General features: G+C 37.2%; 1 protein-coding gene across 5 annotated transcripts in view; it reads left to right on the plus strand.

The window, feature by feature from the left end:
- The window catches only part of znf385b (zinc finger protein 385B), a 123,991-nt gene that overhangs the window by 22,991 nt on the left and 77,865 nt on the right, over positions 1 to 23,135 (plus strand). For 2 of the 5 annotated variants that reach the window (XM_026271291.1, XM_026271290.1), the window contains one exon: positions 2,252 to 2,566. The exons of 1 other annotated variant lie outside the window; for it this stretch is intronic. In XM_026271291.1, coding sequence (XP_026127076.1) covers positions 2,254 to 2,566 — 313 coding nt within the window. In that variant the 5' untranslated portion in view covers positions 2,252 to 2,253. Of the gene's footprint in view, positions 1 to 1,424; positions 2,177 to 2,251; positions 2,567 to 23,135 lie in introns of those variants that run through there. 2 more of the 5 variants (XM_026271289.1, XM_026271292.1) reach the window with 2 other exon arrangements.

A 23,135-nucleotide genomic window follows, 5' to 3' on the forward strand; every position in this document is an offset into this window, starting at 1 on the left:
TTTAGAATCTGAAGAACATTATTTCACCACAAATAACTTTTTTTGTGAAATGAAAAGTTTCTGCAATGTTAAAGGTTCTTTATGGAACCATTTAGACAAAAAGGTTATTCTATTGCCTCGTGAAGCGCCTTTTTTTTTTATTTTATTTTTTTTAAGTATATAAATTGAATATTGTGTAGAAAGTTTGAGTTCGAAGTGTTGAAGATGACCCTGGAGGAGAGTAGAGGACCCTGGCTGGTTGATTAGTTGAGCGCTAAATAAACAGATGTGTCTGTGATGAGAACTGAGCATCATAGGCGGATTACTTCCTCCAAACCCCAGGACACAAATCACACAACATATCTGGAAACCCTGCCTGCAAATACAGGTCACCAAAACCACTGCAGCTTCTCTCTCTTTTTTTCTCACTGGCCTCATTTCCACCACAAAGTAGAGCAAAGCTCAAGCTTAAGTAATAGCAGGGATTTCGAGAAACAGATTCACAACATTGCAAGAAAGTGATTAACATCAGGGATTTTCACTTACAGTTTTTCTTTCTCTGAATACAATCGATCCTTGAGAAAGTGCTAAGGAATGGAGGAGAGCTGAATGGCGCGAGAGGCAGAGGAAGTTAGAGGAAGTTTATCTGCAGGGATTAGAGTGTGCAGCTGCCCACAGAGATTACTGAGACAGTGTCGGGAGGATTACTGGACAGAGACCCAAACACGGACTCCATGTGTGCAGCCTTTATACTTGCATCCATGTCTGGGTCGTTTAACCCTAAAATCAAAAGGAAGAAACAAGAAACGTTATTGCTCTTAAATGAAATTAATTTGTATTGTGAAATTGTCGTGGTAATTCAGTATATTTCCCCTGCAATTCTGCAATATGGTAAAAGTAAATTTAAATAATATATTTTCATTAAACAACAGAAAGAATGTTATATTTAAACACTGTTTAAATTGCAGAACCACTGTATAAGTATTATTGCATAAATAGATTATTTTTAATATACATTTAGTATTATTTTATATATATATAACACACGTATGCACTATATACAGTATGTACAATTTAGATTTTATATATTATTTCTTGTTGACTATGCATTTGAAAAATAGTTGCACATCTTGGTGTGCATAATATTTGTACATCATAATATTTGTTTCATTGTCTTTTATTTATTAGGAGATTCCCCACTTTTATGATTTGAGTGCCCAGACTAAATAAATGTTTTATATAAAATAATTATAAATATATAAAATAATAATTATTTTACTGTTAATTACAATAATACTCAATAATATGCAACTCAGTTATAAGTCCAGACACAATTTAATAATAATAATAATTAATAATGATAATAATAATAATATCATCAAAATAATATCCAAATGCATTTTTTTTTTTTTGTAGGGGTTAATTGTAGACATGTTTTCATGAGATTCATTGGCTGAGCTTAGCAGCAGTCTATCTCTTCTCACAGTCCTGTACACACGCATGCGTGAGCACAGCGATGGATATTTCATCCCCAGCATGCCCTCAAAAGTGCAGCTGACTCAATTGGTATCTTTATGCTTCTTTATCCTTTATTATCCAGCCCAGGAAGCCTCCAGCCGTGGCATTAGTGCAGACTGGGTAGATCTGCAGTTTTTGCAATTTTCAGATTAAAGAGATCACCGTTTCCCAGAGCGCAACACTCCCCTTTTGCAGCTATCCATTACGCCGGCCATTCAATTGTAGTGCTGGAGAGGTCGAGGCTCGGGAGGGATGTTTTATGTAATTTATTCAGTCTTACAGACCCCAAGACACACACTAGCCATTTTGGCATCTGCTGCCACTGACAGGAATAAGCCCTTTGTAGCTGCTCGTGCCCCCCGGGACGACTGTCTTCACGATGGTTGTGTAAGAACCGTGGTCATGAGGTATGCGAGTCGGGTCTCTTACCAAAGGCAACAGATGGGCACAGGAGGTCAGTCCGTAGCTCTGTGCCCATTCCGTAAGTGAGGAATCTTGGCTTGAGGGTGCGGATGGGAGGAGTCAACCAATATTCAGCCACCCGTGTAGCCCACACAAGTGCTCCAGACATCCGCACTCACACACGTTTTAGGTTCTCTACCTTGGTGGTTTTAGGATGTAAACTCTCCCCACCTGGTTTTCGTAAAAGCTTTGTGTGGGGTGATGCAGAATTCAGAAGGTGAGTCATCACCAATCCTGGTTTTCATTAAACACTTTCTGCATTTCAGCCCCTCGTCTCTCTGTTGTCCCGCAGGTATGAAGACCCCCTTGAGCCCCACCCAGCTGATAGAAAATGGACAACTCTGCTTCGCCATCCAAGGCTGCATGGAGGTAAAGGATCCCAGCGACTCCAACATGCAGCTCCAGCAGGAGAAGAAGAAGCTGCTCTACTCGCTCTGTGAAGTCTGCAACATCCAGCTGCACTCGGCTGCGCAGGCTCAGGTCCACTACAATGGAAAGTCTCACCTCAAGAGGGTCAAACAGTTGAATAACGGAGAGCTGCCCACGGCGAGCGCCAGCTCGACTTCTACTCCTCTGCATTCTCTCAGCAGCGGCAGCGGCAGTCAAGGTAAGACATCCATAACCCAGAGGAGAGAATCCTCTGATGCTTTGAGATGACGTGCTTTTTTTGTGCAGGCGTAAAGCGCTCTGATGGTAATGCACCCTGAGTTAGCGTTTGACTCAGAGGGCCTGACTTGTCATTTCATGTGGCATTTTCAAAGAGTTGTTCTTATTAAAGCCATAGTTCACCCAGAAATGAATGTTCTGTCATCATTTCCTTACCCTCATGTCATTTCCAAATAAGTTTCCACTTTCTTTTGTGAAATTCAACAGGAGATTTTTTTTTTTCTTTTTTTTTTAAGAATATCCTGGCAAGTTTTGGGGATGTCAAACTCCGAAAATGACAAAAGGCCATCATGAGCATAGTCTACTTCTACGTATTCACTCTTATTTCCAGTCTTCTTAAAGCCATAGCATTTGTTTGTGTAAGGAACAGACCAACATTTAAATCGTTATTCACTGAAAATTTGATTTCATGAGGTTTGTGAGCTAGTTACTTATTTTGAGTAAATATTGGTGCACTGCCCAATAGGCTATCTATCGGTGCAAACGAGTCAAATCTTTTTAATGAATCAGTTGATTCAGTTCAAAGAACAATCTTGGGTGTGTTTCGCATTCAACGGTGTGGTGTGGCAGTATGATAGATTGTTGAAGAAATCAATGATGTCTGCCAAATTTCTTAATTTAAAAACTTCTGCTAATTAGTTTGAGATTAAATTAATGTCAGATTATTGCTGTAAACAATGAAATGACATCTGAGGACTATTTTGTTGATTAAAAACAATCAGTTTAAGTCTATGTCTTACTAACATGAAACTGTGTTTGTAAACACGGGTGGAGAGCTGGGTTTCCACAAAACAAGTTTGCAGTGCTGTTTGCAAATGTTTGTTGGAACTGGTTTCGGGATACACTGAATTGTTGTACTATGTCGGTAACAACAAAACTGTAGTTCGCTAACAATGCTTTTGGGAAACACCTCATGATAATTTGTTCTTGAGTTTGGATCACTAATTTGAACTTACTGGTGACAGAGGTTACAGTAGCAGCTTACTAAATGTATAAGTGAAAAAAGCCTTTTTATTACAAGCTATTAAAATTTTGCAGCCTCACTCCTCATTACTTTCATTGTAGTGAAAACAGTGGCTAATGGTAACCCTATTTTACAGGGGGATTAAAAAGTGCACACAGGTTTGGAATGACAAAAAATGATGCTGACAACCTTTCATTTCTGAGTAAGCTATTTCTTTAATTATTTTTAAATGCAAACAATCATATTAGGTGCCTTCTTTAGGCCACAGGGGTCTTGTTTTGTGGGGCTCAACCCACCTTTCTGTAGTATTTTTGTAGTGAGCCCTGGTTAATTTTTACCACAGGAAATAGCAGAAATGAGACATGTGCATCATCTTTGTAACCTCTTGGGTGTCTCTATGCTTCTCTCATGGGCCTTTGAGGATAACGTGTCTCTTTAACAGGCCTGTGGTGGTGCTGGCATGTGTTACTGGTGCGAATGGCAGCACCTGCACCTGCACCTGACCAGTAAGTGACAATTCATCAGTGTACTGTGTTCACAGTCTGGTTGGTGGGTGGAACAAAGCTATTTGCACTGTTGAGACTAAAGATGAACCATTCAGTTTATGAGTAGGAACCACATGTATGCCAGGTTACCTTTATGTTTAAACACACATGCTCTTGTTTTGCATGTTACCTGGGAAACTGTTTGGGTAGCACTGGTGGAAGATGGGCAGAGGAAGCGTGAGAAGTTGGTACTAGACTGGCAGATGAGACTGTGGCGACCCAGCTTTCACTAGATCGGTGGAAAAGTAGCATATAGCCTACAGACATTAGACAGACTGTGTTAGAGTCCATGGGAAAATTGTTGACTCTTTTGAAGGGGCGGCCAGAGCAAAATGGAAATTTTTATTCAGTTTGAAGAGCTTATTGCACTATTAGAAAGTCTACTATGTCATAGTGGATTTCATGACTTTATGAACGCTGGTAAAATAATCTGTGTGCTTTCCCTCATGAAGAATCCCAGAAAAGATTTTTCCCACCATGATGTAACTCTACTATTAAATGTAAAAATGTAAATGTCATAATGTCTGGCCATATGCACACAGACAGTTTGGGGAATTAAACAAATCTTTAAAAATGGCCTAAATGATCGTTCTGTTTGTCTACAGAAGTGTCCATTTTTGTACCTGTGATGGTTGCAGCTGTAAACTAGAAACATGAATGTTAATTTGAGGTTTAGAGGTCTGGCAGGGATTGAAATTTGTCTATATGGAATTATATTGATTTCCCAATATAAGTTCTTGTCATTGTTTATGTTGTCTGTCTCTAATAAATCTTATATTATGAAGTATTATATACCATAATACCATTATAAACTATGCGCTGATTTTATTTTTTTGTATTACTATATAAATATGATTATTTAGATTTTTGGTTTTATTTGATTGTATCTACTGTGTTGTTCTCCTGTTCTATATTGTTTGGACATGATCCTGAGGACCCCCATGAAAACGAGATGTTTCATCTCATGGGGTTGATCCTCTAATAAATAAACGTTTACAAATAAATAAATAAAAGTTTGAAAAAAAAAGTATTTTATTGAGCAAGGATGTATCAAATTGATCAAAAGTGACAGTAAAGTACTGCATAATGTTACAAAATTATATTTTAAATAAAAGCTGTTCTTATTAACTTTCTATTCATCAAAAAAAATGTACCATGGTTCCTACAAAAATAGTAAGCAGCACAACTATTTAAAACTAAAATAAGTACTCAACTATAACATAAGAGTTGCAGTTAAAGCTGGTGGTAGAACCAACTGGTGAGAAGTCTGATATTAAAATGTAGCAACTTGGATAGCTCTTCTATCCAAAGCTCTTCTATCCAAAATAGTGATGTCATTGCATTTGTAAGAAGTTATGTACAGACATCTTTAATATGCAGTTGTCACTTCCTGAACTTTTCCATAGTGAATTTGGTTATGAAATGCATTTTCCACTCTGGAAACTAACCAAGCTCAGTGTGAACAGAACAGGATTAAGCACTCAACAGAGGTGTGACAAGCATATTCACTTTTCATCTATAACGTGATGTAAGTGCATAGGGTGTAAGTGTGTCATCAAGTTTTACACATGTTTCTCAGACTATGTTTGGCTGGTGTTATGCGCGTCAGCCCACATGCGCATGTTGATGTGAGGGATATATATTTTTCATTATAATTTTTTTATTTTTAACTATATGAGTGTGTGAAAAGTAGAGGTGATGTTTGATCTGCCCCGCACAGCTGCTGCTCCTGCAGGGATGTCTGGGAGTGAAAGCTCACGTGTTTTCATCTTTCTCTCTCTGTGGGAGAGTCTCTGGTGCTCCATGGAGCTTCAGTAAACAGCAATAAGAGCTGCAGGGGCTGGTGCATTTGGGCAGTCATCTGTAAACACTTCAACTGCCATTTTAAAAGAATAGGTTTGCTAGGGCTAGGCCAAAGAGCCAAAGAAACTCAGTATTTTCAGATTTATGCAATATTTTTTGCAATTTTATGATATTTTCTATGTATTTTGGGGAACCCATAATTTTGTACCAAAACAATCATTGTCATGATACACATCATGCTTTAATTTACAGCACCAAATATTTAATTTTTATATCACATGTGAATTCATTGTGAATATTTGAAATTCTAAACCTGTAATAAGAAATATATGCATACTGCTTATTAAATAATCCTTAAATAGTATGTTTTTCATAATGGCTAGTGCTGTCAGGCGATTAATCGCATCCAAAATAGAAGTTTTGGTTTACATAATATGTTCATGTGTACAATGTTTATTTGTTATGTGTATATATAAATATACACATTATAAATACATTCAGAATATATCCTGAAAATATTTACATGTGTTTATATATTTTTATTATCATTATTATTATTATTATTATTATTATTATTATTATTATTATTATTATTATATAAACACAACATATTTTTCTTAAATATATATGCATGTGTTTGTATTTATATATGCATAATAAATACACTCCGTACACACTCATATATTATGTATACAAAAACATTTATTTTGGATGTGATTAATCACGATTAGTCGTTTGACAGCACTAATAATAATAACATTAACACAGATGTCTTTGATGTGTTTGTAAAATGAATTACCATTCAGATGAATCCATCGAGTGTTTGTGTTTGTGATTGAGTTGGACGATGCCTCGCGCTGCAGGCGGTGTCAGTGGCTCTGAATCTTTAAGCAGGCTGCTCATTATTTGCTGTAGTCTGAGCCGGACATATGTAATTACAGCAGGGAGGATGTGTCCTGTTGACTGACAGCAGATCAGTTCTGCTCAGATCTCGCTCCTCACATCTGTGCGCTGACTTTGGATTATTGAGTCTTTTAGCCGACGTGGCACTTCATTGGCTTACAGTATACAGAGTACATTTCTGTAGTCCATGTGTGTGAAAGTGCATGTGTGTGTAACTGTAGGCCTACATGTGCAGCGCATTCTTGTTGTGGTCAGAGGAGTCGTGTCCACTAGATGGCAGCGCTATCATCTTAAAAAGAGACATTTTCGTTATTGATTTGTCCATTGCAGGGTGAAGATGGTAGTATATCATATATATATATATATATATATATATATATATATATATTATGTAAGATTAATAATGTTTGTAAACCTCATAAAAAAAAAAGTCAGACTTTGAGGTCAAGTCTGGCAGACTCATATTTCCATGTCTTGTTCCTTTCCACCTTTATGTCCTTTCCATTTCTATTGATAAGGTGGCCAGAAAATGACTAATGACGTGAATAAGCCAGACAAATTCTCTCTTCCTGTTCTTTGAGTCATCATAGCTTACGCATGTCTGCTCTGATTCTGTCTGAAGAACCTCAGATTAAAACAAACATAAGCTACATTCACAGCTGAGTGTGGCGCAAATGTAATTTTTTCCCCCGTCATATGCGTCACAGATCTTTTTCTTTTTTTTTGGGGGGGGGGGGGGGGGGGGTATATTGTTACCAGCAATAGTACTGAACACTGCTGCCAGACATAAAATGTGCAAAAATTATACCTTTAGGGTTACAGCGGCTTTTCACTGGGACACTACTATTAATGGAATAACTTTTTAAACAATTACTCTTTTTACCCTCTACAATTCTAAGTCTGTGTATAGTGCATTATTATTTCGTTTTCTGTTTTCTTATTAGTGTTATATTCTATCTCTGCTGTGTTATTCTTATGTATGTTTGCACTATGTCTGTACTTTCTTCTGCACTGGAAGCTTCTGTCTTCAAGTAAAATTCTTTGTGTGCGGGTAAACATACTTGGTAATAAAGCTCTTTCTGACTTCTGAAAAACTTTGTAGCCCTTTAGTACTTATAAAGTACTAGGACTCTTTTAGGGGTAAATAAGATTAAAAGATGCCCCTTTAAGTGCACGTCCCCAGTGACAAGCGGTTGTACTCCTAAAAAATAAAACTCTTGCATTTTATTTCTGAGATTGAATCTAACCTTTTTTACCTCTGATCTGGGTCGGTGTCATGCCTGGAAATAAATTGTAAATGCATCCTTTTGTTTTTTTGCATTGTGAACAATGAAGATATTCTGTTTCACTATGCAGTTTCAGTCAAACTTGACTTTCATCATAAATGCATGTATGATTTACCCTTGGCAGAAATCAAAATACTGAACTGACTAGTTTAATACTGTTTATTACAGAACTGTGCAAAACATACAGTATTTGCTATATAACATAAGATATTTGCACAGGAACAATAGAAGCTAAAATATTAGTACTGATGTATACATTTAAGATAAAGTTATTTTAATTGCATATAATGACAAAATATATTATAACATTAAATTATATAAAAATTGTTGAGAACTTTGATGAACGTAATGGTTTTGCATCTTCATATTATATTTGAAAAATTTGGGGACAGTAAGATTTGAAAGAAGCATCTTATATTTACCAAGACTGCATTTATTTGATAAAATTAAATAAAAATATTAGAATTTTTTTCCTTGCTTAAGGTATTTATTTAATTGAAAATTTTCTTTAAAAAAGTCACCCGTGTGAACAGCCAAGCTGAAATTGTGTGCATTTATGCCCATTTTAACTCAAAATCCTTCATAAGTTGTAAGATTTGCAGAAAAATGCTGACAAATAAAGTCAAAGGGTGGCCTATTTTGAAATAAATTTTGTGTGAATGTGTTTAAAGTGTCCCATCTTTCCTGGTTCTGATTATTCTTCCATCCATTCTGCTGTTATTGAGGTCGTGTACGACTCCACAGAATGCATTATTCAAATTTTACCCTTTTTTACCTTCCGCCCTCATAATTAATCAACATGCGGTTTGATGCCAGCCTTCACTGCACATCAGCTTCACCGGCATTGCCTTCTTTTATTTGTTTACCTCTGCTGAAAGAGCCATTGTGAGGTCTTTAATGTATGCGGGTCAGTTTAGGAACCAAACTGGCGTATGGTTTGGGCCACATTTAAAAGGTAACGTGAACAACTTTAAAAAAAAAAAAAAAAAAAAATGTAAATGAGTTTTTTTGGAAATGAACTCATTAGTGAAACTGCTTGAATTATGCAGCATGTTGTTGAATAAATGTCATGAATCATTTGGCGAGTCGTCTGCCGTCTGGTGAAATGTGCTCGCCTCACAGTGATGTCGTCTCAGTTGATGAGTCATGACGTGTGCGTGAGGTACAGCCATCGCCGGAATCAAACTTTAATGGTTTCGGTTGAAAGATTTATATTATTTAGAGCAGCAGGGGTGTGAGGCAGCATTCTCACATGATGTCCTAAACGCAACCCTCATCTCAAGCTGGAAAAATTAGGCTCTCCGCGTGGAGCTGTGAGAGGATGTTGCCCCGTGGGCTTCCCTCATGACTGTATACTTCAAGCACAGACGCTGCCTTTACACCTGCCATTAACATGCATCTCATATCTGGATTACATTTATACCTTTAGAATCAAATACATCTCCAGTGTGATCAAGCAGAGTTCTGATCTTATTTACCAGCACAAAGTAAAAAAACTGTCTTCTTTTAACCTTCTTTTTTACCTTTTTCTTTTTCTTAATTTTTCTTTTTTTAATCTTCTTAACCACTTTCTTCTTTACCTTCTTCTTCACCCCTTCATCTTCTTAGCAAACCTTTTCTCCTTTTTGTTTTTCTTAACAACTTTCTTTTTTCTTTTTAACCACCTTCTTTTTCTTTACCTTCTGCCTAACCTCCTTGTTCTTCTTTTTAACCTTTTTTTACCTACTTAGTTTTAAGTCAAAAGTCTCCTCCTTCTTCTTCACCTCCTTCTTTACCTTCTCCTTCTTTACCTTCTTCTTCTTCACCTCTCACCTTCTTCTTCACCTCTTTCTTCTTTACCTTCTTCACCTCTCACCTCCTCCTTCTTCTTCACCTCCTCCTTCTTTACCTTTTTCAACTCTCACCTTCTTCTGCTTCTTCACCTCATTCTTTACCTCTCACCTTCTTCTCCTTCTTCTTCACCTCCTTCTCCTTTACCTTCTTCTTCTCCTTCACCTCCTTCTTCACCTCCTTCTCCTTCTTTACCTTCTTCACATCCTTCTTTACCTTCTTCAACTCTCATGATCCTTCTTCTCCTTCTTCACCTCTTTCTCCTTTACCTTCTTCACCTCTCACCTTCTTCTTCTTATTCACCTCCTTCTTCACCTCCTTCTCCTTCTTTACTTTTCTTCAACTCCTCCTCCTTCTTTACCTTCACCTCCTTCTTCACCTTCTCCTTTTTCTACTTCTTCACCTTAACATTCTTCTCCTTCTTAACAATTTAATTTTCTTTACCTCTTTACCTTTCTTTTTCTTAACCCTTGATCTTACCACCCCCTCCTCCTCCTCCTTCTGATTCTTCATCTTCAGTATCTTCACCTTCTTAACTTTCTTCTAATTTACAAATTTCTTCTCCTTTATTTCTTTCTTTTTCTTGAACTTCTTGTTGCTCTTTACCTCCTCCTCCTTCTGCTTCTTCTGCTTCTCCTCCTTTTTCTCCTTCTTTACGGTTTTCTTTTCTTAAACTTCTTCTCCATCTTAACATCCCCCTTCTTCACTTCCTCCTTATTCTCCTTCTTCGTCTTCTTTTTCTTCTCCTCTTCCTCCTCCTCCTCCTTATTGTTCTTCTTCAAATGTGGAATACCTCACTGACGACATTTAAATTCATTTACCAGATTGCAATACATCTTAGGTGGGTTTTTACCTTGCGTTTAATGTGGTCAGGCACATTTGATTGTGAGCTACTGTATACCAGGTGTTGAGTAGGCAACATATGTGCTGTGATGGGGAAAATGGAGAAATAAAATGCCTCCTGTTGCAAAAAAAAAAAAAAACAACAACAACAAAAAAACCTTCTCCTGTTTAAGCAAGAGAAATTATGCAAATGTTCAGATCCAATTTTCCATGTGAGTGCAAATACTGCACGGACAATTTGCTATTCAAACGCCATCAAACGTGTTTCTGTCGAATAGACCGAGGGAGAGACAACCCACCCAACAGGCGTTTGATGAGTCTAGGACGGCCAGCGCACGCCTCCCAGCAGATGGCCTGTCCTTCCCGTAGGCCTGTTTTCCATGTGGGTGTACATTTGTCCCTGTGTCTGTGAACGAACTTGCCCCCCGCCCGTCCAGCTCCTTTAGATTAACCTTCAAAATATATCCTGGAGAGAAATTCTCTGGGTCACACACACAGTATGACAAGTCACTCATGGCTGCGATGTTGTTGGGAGCATGCATGTGGCATGAATTTCTTGCTTTCTGTTTGTTTATGTGCAGGGGGCACCTTATCTTCATTTGCCTCCCTGACCTGCTGCTCTGCATGGTAAAATAAGTAGCCTGGGATTAGTTTGGTGTGGGTTTTACTTTGAATATGCCGTGCCTTGTTCTTGAAAACAGCCTTTACTCGCCTTTTGAAGTTGAAAAATGGGCCCATATGTTTGGAGGTAAACAAGGGATATTTGAATTATTTTTCACTGTTGTTTATTTCTTTTTCTCATTCTTCCGATGCGTGAGCTCATCATTATGCTAAAAACATGTTTTGCAGAGAGATGCTGCTTTGCATGACCACAAAGCTTCTAAACATCTAAAAGCACAGTTTCACAAAATGGGGCAAGAGTATGAGAGACCCCTTTTTGTGTATAACTTTGCAAGTTATGCAGGTTTCCACCAAAAACCAAGGGCCGGAAAAAAATGCTGACAAAAGGCTGGAAATCTGGAACCGTTAATAGCACTGGATAATGTTTTCAATGCCTAAAGCATTCAAAACAGCAGCTCAATGCCTAGACTGACATGATGAAACTAGATCAGTTCCATTATAATCAACCAAACTGTCTGCAGTGGCCAATGGGGACACATCAATAGACAGACACCTGGTTCCTGTTTTTTGTTATGCTGCACAGCTACTCCTGATGCTTCACTTGCATCCTTCCACTAAAATAAGAAAATCAGCTGGTCATTATCGCAAAATAAACCCAGACAGGGTGATCGGGTCTTCCTTTAAGGTGTTAATGTTTTGATAATGACCAGCTGACTGGAAATTTCTTACATATTATACAGCTCTTTGCCAAATAAATGAATGCACATGAAAAATTCATTTAAAGGATATCAGAGAGCAGAGCAGTGACATAGAATTATTTAATTAACATGTGAATTGATTCTGTGATATATATATATTTAATATTGAAGTTTTACATTTATTTATGCAATTTCTAGGAAATAACAGTAAAAAAATCACACATGATATATCCAATTATTCTTTGCTTGAGTACAGTGAATCATTGTTTCTTGTGGGGAGTCTATTGAGTGGTTAGCAACACGACTGGCTGTTTCAATATTCCCGTCTGACTCCTGTCGCACAGAAAGCTCAAAGCTAGTGAGCTGGCCTGACCAGAGCACGGATACAGATGAGATGGAGAGGAACGTAAATGAGGAACACGGCAGGAGTCTACTCCAGAGGTGTGACATTTCATTAACAATGGATTTAAGCCTAATGGCTTTACCCTCGGCATTTCACCGGATGATTGCATGAATAATTTCCTCTCATGCTCCGGCAGATTTGTCTATGAGCAGTTGTTAGGTTGTTAGGCAGTTCATTGTTTAGTTTATGTGGAGCTCTTGAGCTGGAGGGTGTGCAGTTCCACTCTAAGGCCAGAAATATGCTCCATGGATGTGTGTTGGCACAAATTCTAAGAAAACGTTGCGTGTATCTTCCACTGATAAAAAAAAAGGCTCCTAATGCATTGAATTGCAGGAAGATCAATATATATATATATATTTATATTTATATATATATGTGTGTGTGTATGTGTGTATATATAAATATATATGTGTGTGTGTGTGTGTATATATATAAATATATATGTGTATAAATGTGTGTGTGTGTGTGTGTGTGTGTGTGTGTGTGTACATATTTCCTGATATATGGGAAAGGTTCAATAAAAATTGCTTTATGAAAATATTATATATATACTGTATGTATTTACCAGTGATGCGCGGGTTGATCCAAAATGAGCGGGTGCCTGCGGTCACCCGCGGTTACGAGTCATCCAAAAATATTTTTAATGATATTCGGGTCGCAGTCAGTTGGGTTGTTAATTTATATAGTACTAGACACAATTTTGAAATACATAGGCCTACACTTTACTGGCTGAAAAACTGGCGCGAAGATGACACACAAGCTCAGTCTTAGTGGTGGAAATTTTGATTCTAAGAGATTCGTTCATTCGATCAGTGACCATTTTTTCATATTACACTAAAAACACGAAAAAGAGTGTCTTATGTGTTATGTCTCACGTCAACGAACGTATTCACTTGTGACAAAAACTGATTTGGATTTATTAAAATGTGGGCATAATCGCATTCAATAAATAAAGTTTAAATAAGTTGTTCAGATGAACAAAGCAGGAGATTTTCTTACATAATTATTTTAATTGTTTGGTCATATAGTTCATATATTATATATTCACATTCATAAATTGGGGATTAAACGTGGAGTTATGTTCTGTATGCTAAATATCAAAACAAGCGTATGTGCACAGTACAGTGTTGTGCGAGATTGAAATGCTAAATCGCAGACTCACCCGGTGTACTCTCATTAATTAACTGCTCATTAATTAATTTTGTTCACAAATGACATGTACCAGTTCAGTCATTTCATTCACGAACGGGATGTACGAAATCATGCAACTCATTCACGAATTACATGGGTACCAATTCAGTAATTTCGTTCATGAATGACAAGATCTCTCGATCTCGTTCAGACTCATGAAACAACAAATCACATGCTCAGTCACATGTCATACTTGAAGGCTGTTGGCTCAAGGTTCAGTAATTCACAATTCAACAATTCACAGATGCTGTGGAGGGAGGAATTTCAGTGAACGAGAAATATGAGTCAGTAGATTACATGAACGAGAACGATTAAGAGAAAAGGTGAAGACTGGGGAGTGGAAGCTCCGCAAATACACAAATAGAAAGAGCAAAGTGTGGGAGACATTTACCAATATAATGAAAGATGATGACCAAAGTGCTGGCTTTATTATTGCCCAATGATGCTACGATGAGCATTTACTACTTTTTAAAAAAATGTGGGTCAGGAAGGGGGTCGGGAACAATATTTTATTTATATTTTTTTGCGGTCTGGGTTAGTTGAAAACGTTGGTCGGGTGCGGGTTGTTTATACATTGTCCCACGCATTACTGTTATTTATATATATATATATTTATTCAAACAATATCACAGGTTATTAAACATGTTTGTATGCAGGTGAGGACTAGCCATCGAACCGGGACAGTTTTATTATTATATAATTGCCTGGCAAATGTACTAAAGCAATTATTCCTTAATTCACCATTCGATAATAAATCACTAATAAATCATGGATTGGTTAGTGATGACTGCAATGCTAAGCTTTGGCTCACGTTTTTGTAAAGGAAAAATACGACTTTTGTTCAGTATTAGGATTTTTCTACAGAGATATTTTAATGATTTAGTTATTATTTAACTAATTTTGACATTTAGGCTGTTTAGAAAGTATAGTTTTGTTAAATATGGAGTAGCATGTGAGAGACCGAGAGATATCAGGACAAAATAAGGACTGAAAAATAAAACAGAAGCCTAAGGATTTAAACCTTTTTTTATATGATGGCCATACAAAAATAAATAAATAGGGTTGTCCGTGTTTCAGAATTTGTTGTGGGTTTATGGGATGGCCTGGATTAGTGTGAGATTTCCCATCCTAAAAATTTTGTCCCAGTCCATCCTTGTTTTTAAGTATATATGTGCAGTAAATACTTATTGTGGGTTTTTTCTACTTATTAGTGTGTCACATCATTAGCATAGCATCATACTGCAAACATGACACAGTTTGGTTTGGTATGTTCAGTACGAGGGTACTTGGTTATGTCACAATGTTTGAAATATTTCTATTTTATACCATGAAGGCGAGCCAATGGACATCACACACAAGCAATGTGCAAACTTTACGCAAGAGTTATGCAGGTTAATGTCTTAAAGAAAGTGAAAGCAAAAATGTTATCAGGCTCCTGAAACAATGTTTTAAAACAGGTCTGTATAATGAATTATAGGTCATCACGTGCACTATTGCTGACAGCGCAATTGTCACAGCGACCATCACAGCCCTATTTATTTAATTAATTAATTAAGTGATGAAATATCAAAGTAGAACTGCAAGTTTGCAGTTTTAAGTTAGTTGTCCCTGATGTTTTAACTTAGGAGCACCATTTGTATGATCAACAGAGGTGTTTCCATTTCAGTTACAGTAGCATGCTGTCTTAGACGCACCAGTGTTCATCAGTGCAGTGCAATAGGTTTTGAAACAGAGCTTGTGTTTCATGTTCACCTAATATGTTTCGCATCACGTTGATATGTTCTGTGTAGCTTAAACTTGAACTGTGCTGTGTAGCTTAAATAAAGATCATTTTTACATCCATCTCATTCAGCCAACGGTCATCAGTGGAACATTGTCACTGTTCTGTAATTAACACACACAAACACACACACACACAAACAGGTGATGCTAGCCTTTGGAAACGATGACTAGATGTAACCGTGATAGCTCAGTGTGACATTACTGGTGGCTTGTGTAGTCCAACCAGGACTGAAATATTCAGTTACCCGCAGTGTTAGTTTGTCGTTTGGCAGCTGCTTGAAGCTTTCTGAGCCGTGGGGTAACGGGGCTCATCCGGTGACAAACTCACACATTTATCTAAGCCAGCATGGCCGTTTACTCATGAGTGTCAGGTTGTGCAAGCCACTTCTCCATTCATTTTGTCACCTCCGATGGCAGGACCCATCCATCTGATTCTCTCTCTCAGCGTCCCGGGTCCTTACAGATCGCCAATCATTCTGATTTGTGACAAGCCCCTTCTGAGCGATGGGGTGTCATGAATGTGTCATTTGGTTTAGTACAGTCATCAGCAGAGCCCTGTCATTGCTCCTTAGATACTTTCAACAATGTGAAACTATTTCAGTGATATGAATTTTGTATTATTATTATTATTATTATTATTATTATTATTATTTAATTTTTTTTACTTTTTTATTTAAATTTTTTTGCTCAGATCTATTAAGTAATAAGTGTATATAACAGTTTATTACTATAATTTTATTTTATTATTTGTTATTTAATCTTTAGTATTCTTTTATTTAATTTTGATTTTTCATTTTATATTACATATTTCAAAAGCGGAGTCAAATAAGTTGTTGGGAGTAATTAAAAAAAAATGTGTGTGAGTGTATATGCATATGTTTTGCAAACATTTTTGCAATTTATTATGATGTTTAATCTTGTGGGCTTTCTGCGTGCAAGGAAATTATTTTATACCATTTTACCTGATGGCTATTTTGTTTTTGAAACTTTTACTTAAAGAGCCACACAGATGTGAAATCAAAAATTACCTGTATTACAGTGTATGAGGTAGCTGTCCATCTGTGTAAACAATGTGCAAAGTAATTAAACCAAAAAGTACACGATTTATAAAGTTATTGGCTTCTAAAGTAAGGAGTTGACTCTGAATCGCTGAAACGAGTCGTTATAGATTTCAAATCTTTTGCCCATCTCTATGTACGTCACTAGGAACACTTTGCATAATAATCTACACCTACTGTGTTGAGAGAAACAAAACTCTGACCTGCCACACACACACACACAGACGCTCTGTTTGGTGTGAGAGCATCATGTCGAGGAGACAGTGTGTTTTTAATTGTAAAGGCAAGTTTGTTTTATTTTCACTGCCAAAGAATGAAGATCAGAAGAACCAATGGCTAAAATTAATTTTTACCACAATACCAGAGCAGTACAACAAATCCCTTTTGTTGTGTTCACAACATTTCACTGATGACTGCTTTTTTAATCTCGGTGAGTACAAGGTGGGATTTTCAAAGCGTTTGGCCATAAAAGAGGGTTCATTACCAACTTTATTTAGACCAACGAGCATCTCCGAACTCCGTGAATATTCAACGAAGAGACATGAGAGAGATATCTATAGAAAGCTTGACATGTCTACTTTAAAACTAAACAAGTGCTGCCGAAAACAGATATTCTGTGATTAAACTAATCCATATGAAAACAACACGATGTCCGTTTTTCATGTCTCCCTTTGTTATATCTAATGTGATCACGCCCCCGTTATTCAGATTCAAACTGAAGCGCACGGCTTGAAAGTGAAAGTGACGTGACATTCAGCCAAGTATGGGGACCCATACTCAGAATTCGTGCTTTTAAACCATCTGAAGTGCACACACACAGAGCAGTGAACACACACACACACTGTGAACACACACCCGGAGCAGTGGGCAGCCATTTATGCTGCGGCACCCGGGGAGCAGTTGGGGGTTCGATGCCTTGCTCAAGGGCACCTAAGTCGTCGTATTGAAGGTGGAGAGAGAATTGTACATGCACTCCCCCACCCACAAATCCTGCCGGCCTGGGACTCAAACTCACAACCTTTAGATTGGGAGTCCGACTCTCTAACCATTAGGCCACGACTACACCCACACAGAAGAAAAAGCAGCGAGACTGTTCAAGTTTTTTATTTTACTGTTTGCTTCGCGATGAGAGGAATAAGACATAATTCACCCCAAACAGATGCTAACCCATTGTTTACCGTGAAGTTGTGTGTGGAACAACCAATCAAACCTGACTATGTCAGTTGACCATTAGAACACAGTATGCTACCGAAAGGTGGGGTTTAAGGAAACGGAATCTTTTGAACAGCTTTGCGCGAACCGTTTGGGGATCTCTGAGAATTGAGGTAATATAAAATGATATTTTGACAAAATGACAATGTTTTTTAACCTTGGATGGATTTAAACCTAATGTACAGGACTTATAAACAGTGATAGGAAACTTAGAATTTTCATCTTACTGGCTCTTTAAAGCATATGCTAACAACAAATATAAAGCTTACATTTCTTAGAACATGCCATTTACCTTTTAAACTAGATTTGACAAATATTTCATATTTTCGTCTTCTCTGATATTCTTATTTGTCACTGACAAGTTTAATCATTGCATTTACAAATAAGCAGTCGTTTAGCGTCATCCATACTGCTGCTTCTGCTAGTCTATTGGAAGAAGAGAGATGGAAAATCGTGTGTTCCTGTCACTGAGCTATGACTTATGGTGCAAAATATGTGGTCTGTGCATTAAAATGAATGAGCATCAGTGACCCGCAGTAATTAGCTGGGCTGACACAGTTTTCTTCTCTCCCTCCTCCTCATGCAGATGGGTGTATGAATCTAAGTGTGCGTTTGTGTGCCAGAGACTCAGGGATTCCACAGAGAGGGGAAATGAAGCAGTGTCTGAGGAGGTGCACTGATCTTAAAGACTATTGTCACACAAATGCTAAGACGCAAGGCTTAGCCGCTGTAGCGCTGCTCACAGCACTGTGCAATCTTTGGGATTCTCGCTTAAGGTTTTGATTTTGACTCGTCATTCGAAAAACAGTACTGTTTGTGAAAATGTGGACAAGCTTTCTCAACAGAGGTGAGCAGTCTTGTTTGCATTACAAATTGCTGTTTTTTGCATACTAACTGTCAATTGGAGAATAAAATAAATTCCCTGTTCTCTAATTAAGAATGACATTGTGGTCACATTTGCACCACTGTTTTTTGATAAAAAGTGTTTTGGGAATAGCCTTAATGATTTCTAGCAGCAGTACGCATAACAAAGACAAATTTGCAATGAGATCTTTTAAATATTTCAATTGTTTCAAATGGAGTTTTTGGGGTTATTTCTATTTCTCCTGAGACAAAGATCACAGTAATGTCATTTAGAGTTTAAGAAAACATTTCAAAAATGTCTGTGCTCACATTTGTCACCAAATTCTCCGATCTAAATTGAGAGATCTTAATATGAAGTCAAATATATATAAACAAACAAATAAAAGAGCTTTGTTATCTGTTCAGTTAGCGTGCATCAGAAATTGTCTGTATTTTTTCTGGAGTTTAGGAGAAACGTCTAAAAACAGAGTTGATATCTAAATGTTCTTGAGGCTCTGTGGTGGAGCGTTGCGGTAGCAGCGCAAAAGGTCATGGGTTCAATTCCCAGGGAACATACACACAAATAGCCTGAATGCACTGTTAGTCGCTTTAGATAAAAGCGTCTGCTAAATGCATAAATGTAAATGAAACCTAATCATAATTGAAGCATTTCCTTTTATTATTATTTATTTTTGTTGTTTTTGTAATTTTGGTGTTTTATACATTCATATATTACATTATATTGTTTTTTTTACTTATTGATTTTTAGTTTTTATTTTATTCATTGAATTTATTTATTTAATATTATTTATATTGAGTTATATATTAAGAAATGGAATCACCATAATTGTACTTCATGATATTCATTAAAAAAAAAATAATAATAATAATAACTGACCAGTTGTTCAATCTGAAGTGAGAGATCTCAAAATGAACTCAAACATTTCTCAGTAAATTCTTCTTTCATTATTATTTCAAAAGGCTCCTATCAAAGGTGAGAGATCTCAACATGAACTCAAATATTTCTCAATAAATTCTTCCAAGACTCCATTTTCTGTGCCATGTTAATTTAGTTTACTGTACATCTACTTTTGTCTTTTTCTGAGGAGAATCAACTGAGAAAAAGTTGATACCTTAATTAAACCTTAACTTGTGTAACTGACATTGTAGCATGTGCATTCTGCTGTTGATTATTATTTTGGGAGTTTTAAATATTAGTAAATTATTATGGCGAGTCGAGTTTAATCTGACGCCGTTGATGCTTTCATTCGTAAATCATCTGCAGCCTTCAGGTCAGCGAGAGGAATACATGAGGGGAGGAGGCAGGAGTTTTCCATGTCTGTGTCTGCATCTGCGGGGCATAACACACACACTCTCCTGTGTGTGTGAGGCAATGGAGTGTGACAGAGGATTGGAGGATGCTGGGATCAGGTGAAATGAGAGAGAGAGAGAATTCAGCTTGTTTCGCTCAATATGGAGCAAAACGTGGATTTGAGGCAGATTATAGTGCGACTCGCTGCATGCAGATGAGGAGGTAATCTACAAGGAGAGGTGGATAATACCTGGAGGAAGATTTGATTTAGCATTGCCATCTCGGTGGCTTCTTTGAGACAATCACCTGAGCTGTGACTGTGACTAATCTTGTTGGAGGCACAGTATAATGCAGATAGATGTGAAAGACTGGTATTATTAGTAGTAGGTGTTCGTTGTTTGTTTGAATGGCACTACATAAAATACATAGCTCGAAACTATTTGCTATTAACTATCCTGAACATGAACGTCAAAGACAGATTATGATGATGATGATGATGGTCAATATAATTCATTATTTATGTAATTGGTTGCTTGGACTGCATACAATGTGCACCATTCATTTTAAACGCTTCAAAAAAAGAAAAAAAATCAGTCACTAAAACATCTATAACATACTGCAAATTATTTGTGGTTTATATGTCATATGTTCAATTCCCCTGGTAATGCATAGTAAAATGGATACCAAGAAGTCACTTAAACTTCTTTAAAATGCATAACAAATATGCATAACGTAAACAAATGTGTTTACAGATATGAGCAATGTAATGTTACATACATTTGGCATTGAAACATCAAATATTTGTTCGTGCCAAGCAAGGATGGGCTTTTTGATCATTTTTGTATTTTCCACAAATGAATGAACCCCTGCTATACGTTTGTGCTTTTTAATTGTTATTTTATTCACATCAAAGTATTTGAATGTTGCAGTGAGTTTCAATATATTGTTTAAGAGTCTCAGGTCATGAGCATCACATTTTTTATGTTTCTGGTGTCTAGTTAAATCAAGTTCAACTTTTAAAAACATTCAGTTGTGCTTTGCCTTCTTCTTAAAGGATGAGTGCTACTGGCAGATAAGACCTCCGAAAATTGACTTTTTCGCACTGGGATTTAAGCAAAAAAGGTTATATATTGTATCTGTTATATAAAGATTGTATATCTGGTTCTATTGAAGAACCTGCTTCTGAATGTAAGTTGTAGGTTACACTTGTAGTAGTCAATCAGATTGTAGACTGATTATGTTGACATGCCGATGGCTGAAGCAAAATCAGGATGTTTTTCTAAAGGTTAGTTTATTGATATCACATTGAGTATCAAAGAAATAAGTTTTCCCTATCAGACTCTTGAACTCCACACAGCTCTTCTTGGGTTTTTCCAATGGTCTTTGAAGGCTTGAAATTGCATTTGATCCATGCTCTCTTTCTCCTGTTTACAGGCTCTTTTATTGCAATGGTCAGTTTATGGTTCACTGCCAGGATTGGCCATTTTCTGTTTCTAGTCCTGATGCGGTATCGAGACAGTCAAGGTGTCCGTGTGAGATAAAACAGCACAATGACACACCGGAGAGCAGACTAACCATCCGACCGAGACGCCAAGGGCATTACTGCATTAATTCAGTGGGATCACTGTCAGTGCTGGGAAATATACGATTCATTACTGCAATCGAAATTTCTTATAATGGCTTTTTATGCATTGTTTTGTGTTTATATGCGTGGATCTGTGTGTGCTTGTCTCCGAGAATCATTGTTGTGATGTGTGAGAGTGTTTTACAACCATCACGTGAGTGAGTGTGGCTGACAATGCACATGAAGTTTACCTTCCTTGGCAGATCAATAAGCATTCGGCGTAAAGGAGCTGTATGTCAGCAGAGCCGCGGTGAGTCGGCCGGCTTTTAGAGCATGATTTTATTAGCTCCACTAATCGATTTCTCCCATCAGACCACACAGCTGCCGCAAAACAGATCTCTGCCTCTTTTCCTCCGTAATCGCTTGGCACGCAGAGTCCTTTTTGTTTTTCCTCTTCAGAAGAACTCTGATCCCTGGCTGACTGAAGTGAGGACACTTTCTCGAGATGAAAATCCTGTCATTAATTACTTTTACCCTCATGTTGTTCCAATCCTCTGTTAGAAGACAAAAGGAGAGTCTTCTAAGGACATTTATGACCCTGGACCACAACATCAGTCATAAGGGACAAGTTTTTGAAATTGAGATTTATGCATCATCTGAAAGCTGAATAAATAAGCTTTTATTCAGCAGTTTCTGTTGTCAAAGCTCCAAAAAGTCTATAAAAGCAGGAAAACAACTACTAATACAGTAAATGTAGCCTGCATGACTTGTGTGCTATATTCAGAATCTTATGGAATACAATGAAAATGTGGTTCCCCCAGGACACGTTTGGGAGAGAATTGCTCTTTTTAAAGGTTCATAGAGATTGGTTTTGACAGGACAGTGGCAGTTGTTTTTATCACTTTTTGCTGTTCCTTAACTTGTTTTCTGACTGGCTTGTGAATCTTCACAGAGAAAGGTACTCATAACCAATAGATATAGACTGTATTCTTGACTTAATCTGGAAGGGGAAAAAGAATATAAAACAAGTTGATAAAGATGACTTTCAGCTGCTTTGTGTGAAGCAAATTCAAAGATTTTAGCTCTAAGCTTTGCGGTTTTTTTTTTTCCCATGACCTTTTCGCAGACTAATTCATACAATTTATTCCCCTATAATTGCTTCTTTTCATCTTATCAGCAGTCGTAAGAAGAAATATCATAAAAAGCACACTGGCCATGAGATAAAATATAAGTCAATAGCCATTAATGCTGCTATAGAAATTAGAAAATCTGTAGTAATTAAGAAGCACCATGAAAGCAGCGTTGCTTTAACCAATAACTGCTCACGTAAGAATGTTCCTTTTGATTTTTCACTTCAAGTTACTGTTTTCATTTATTTTCCCAGCAGCCTTCATCCACCTTTTCAGTTCCATTCAATGGGATTAGCCTCATCAGTTGAAGTCACTTCGTTTCACGTGTCCTCAATTTAAAAAATATGGTTTCTCCAGCATGTCGAATTGGTACAAGGCTCTTCTGTTTTCGCTGATTTTTGTTTGCCACACAGTCCTGCGAGGCCCCTGTCAGCGTGTATCTTGGTCTCTTCATCCGCAGCGTCTCAGGAGAAAACCATCTTTAATGTTGTTACTTCATCACCTTCAAGTTGTGCTGCAGCA

The sequence above is a fragment of the Carassius auratus genome, chromosome 9 (genome assembly GCF_003368295.1).
Source record: "Carassius auratus strain Wakin chromosome 9, ASM336829v1, whole genome shotgun sequence".
NCBI classification, from domain to species: domain Eukaryota; kingdom Metazoa; phylum Chordata; class Actinopteri; order Cypriniformes; family Cyprinidae; genus Carassius; species Carassius auratus.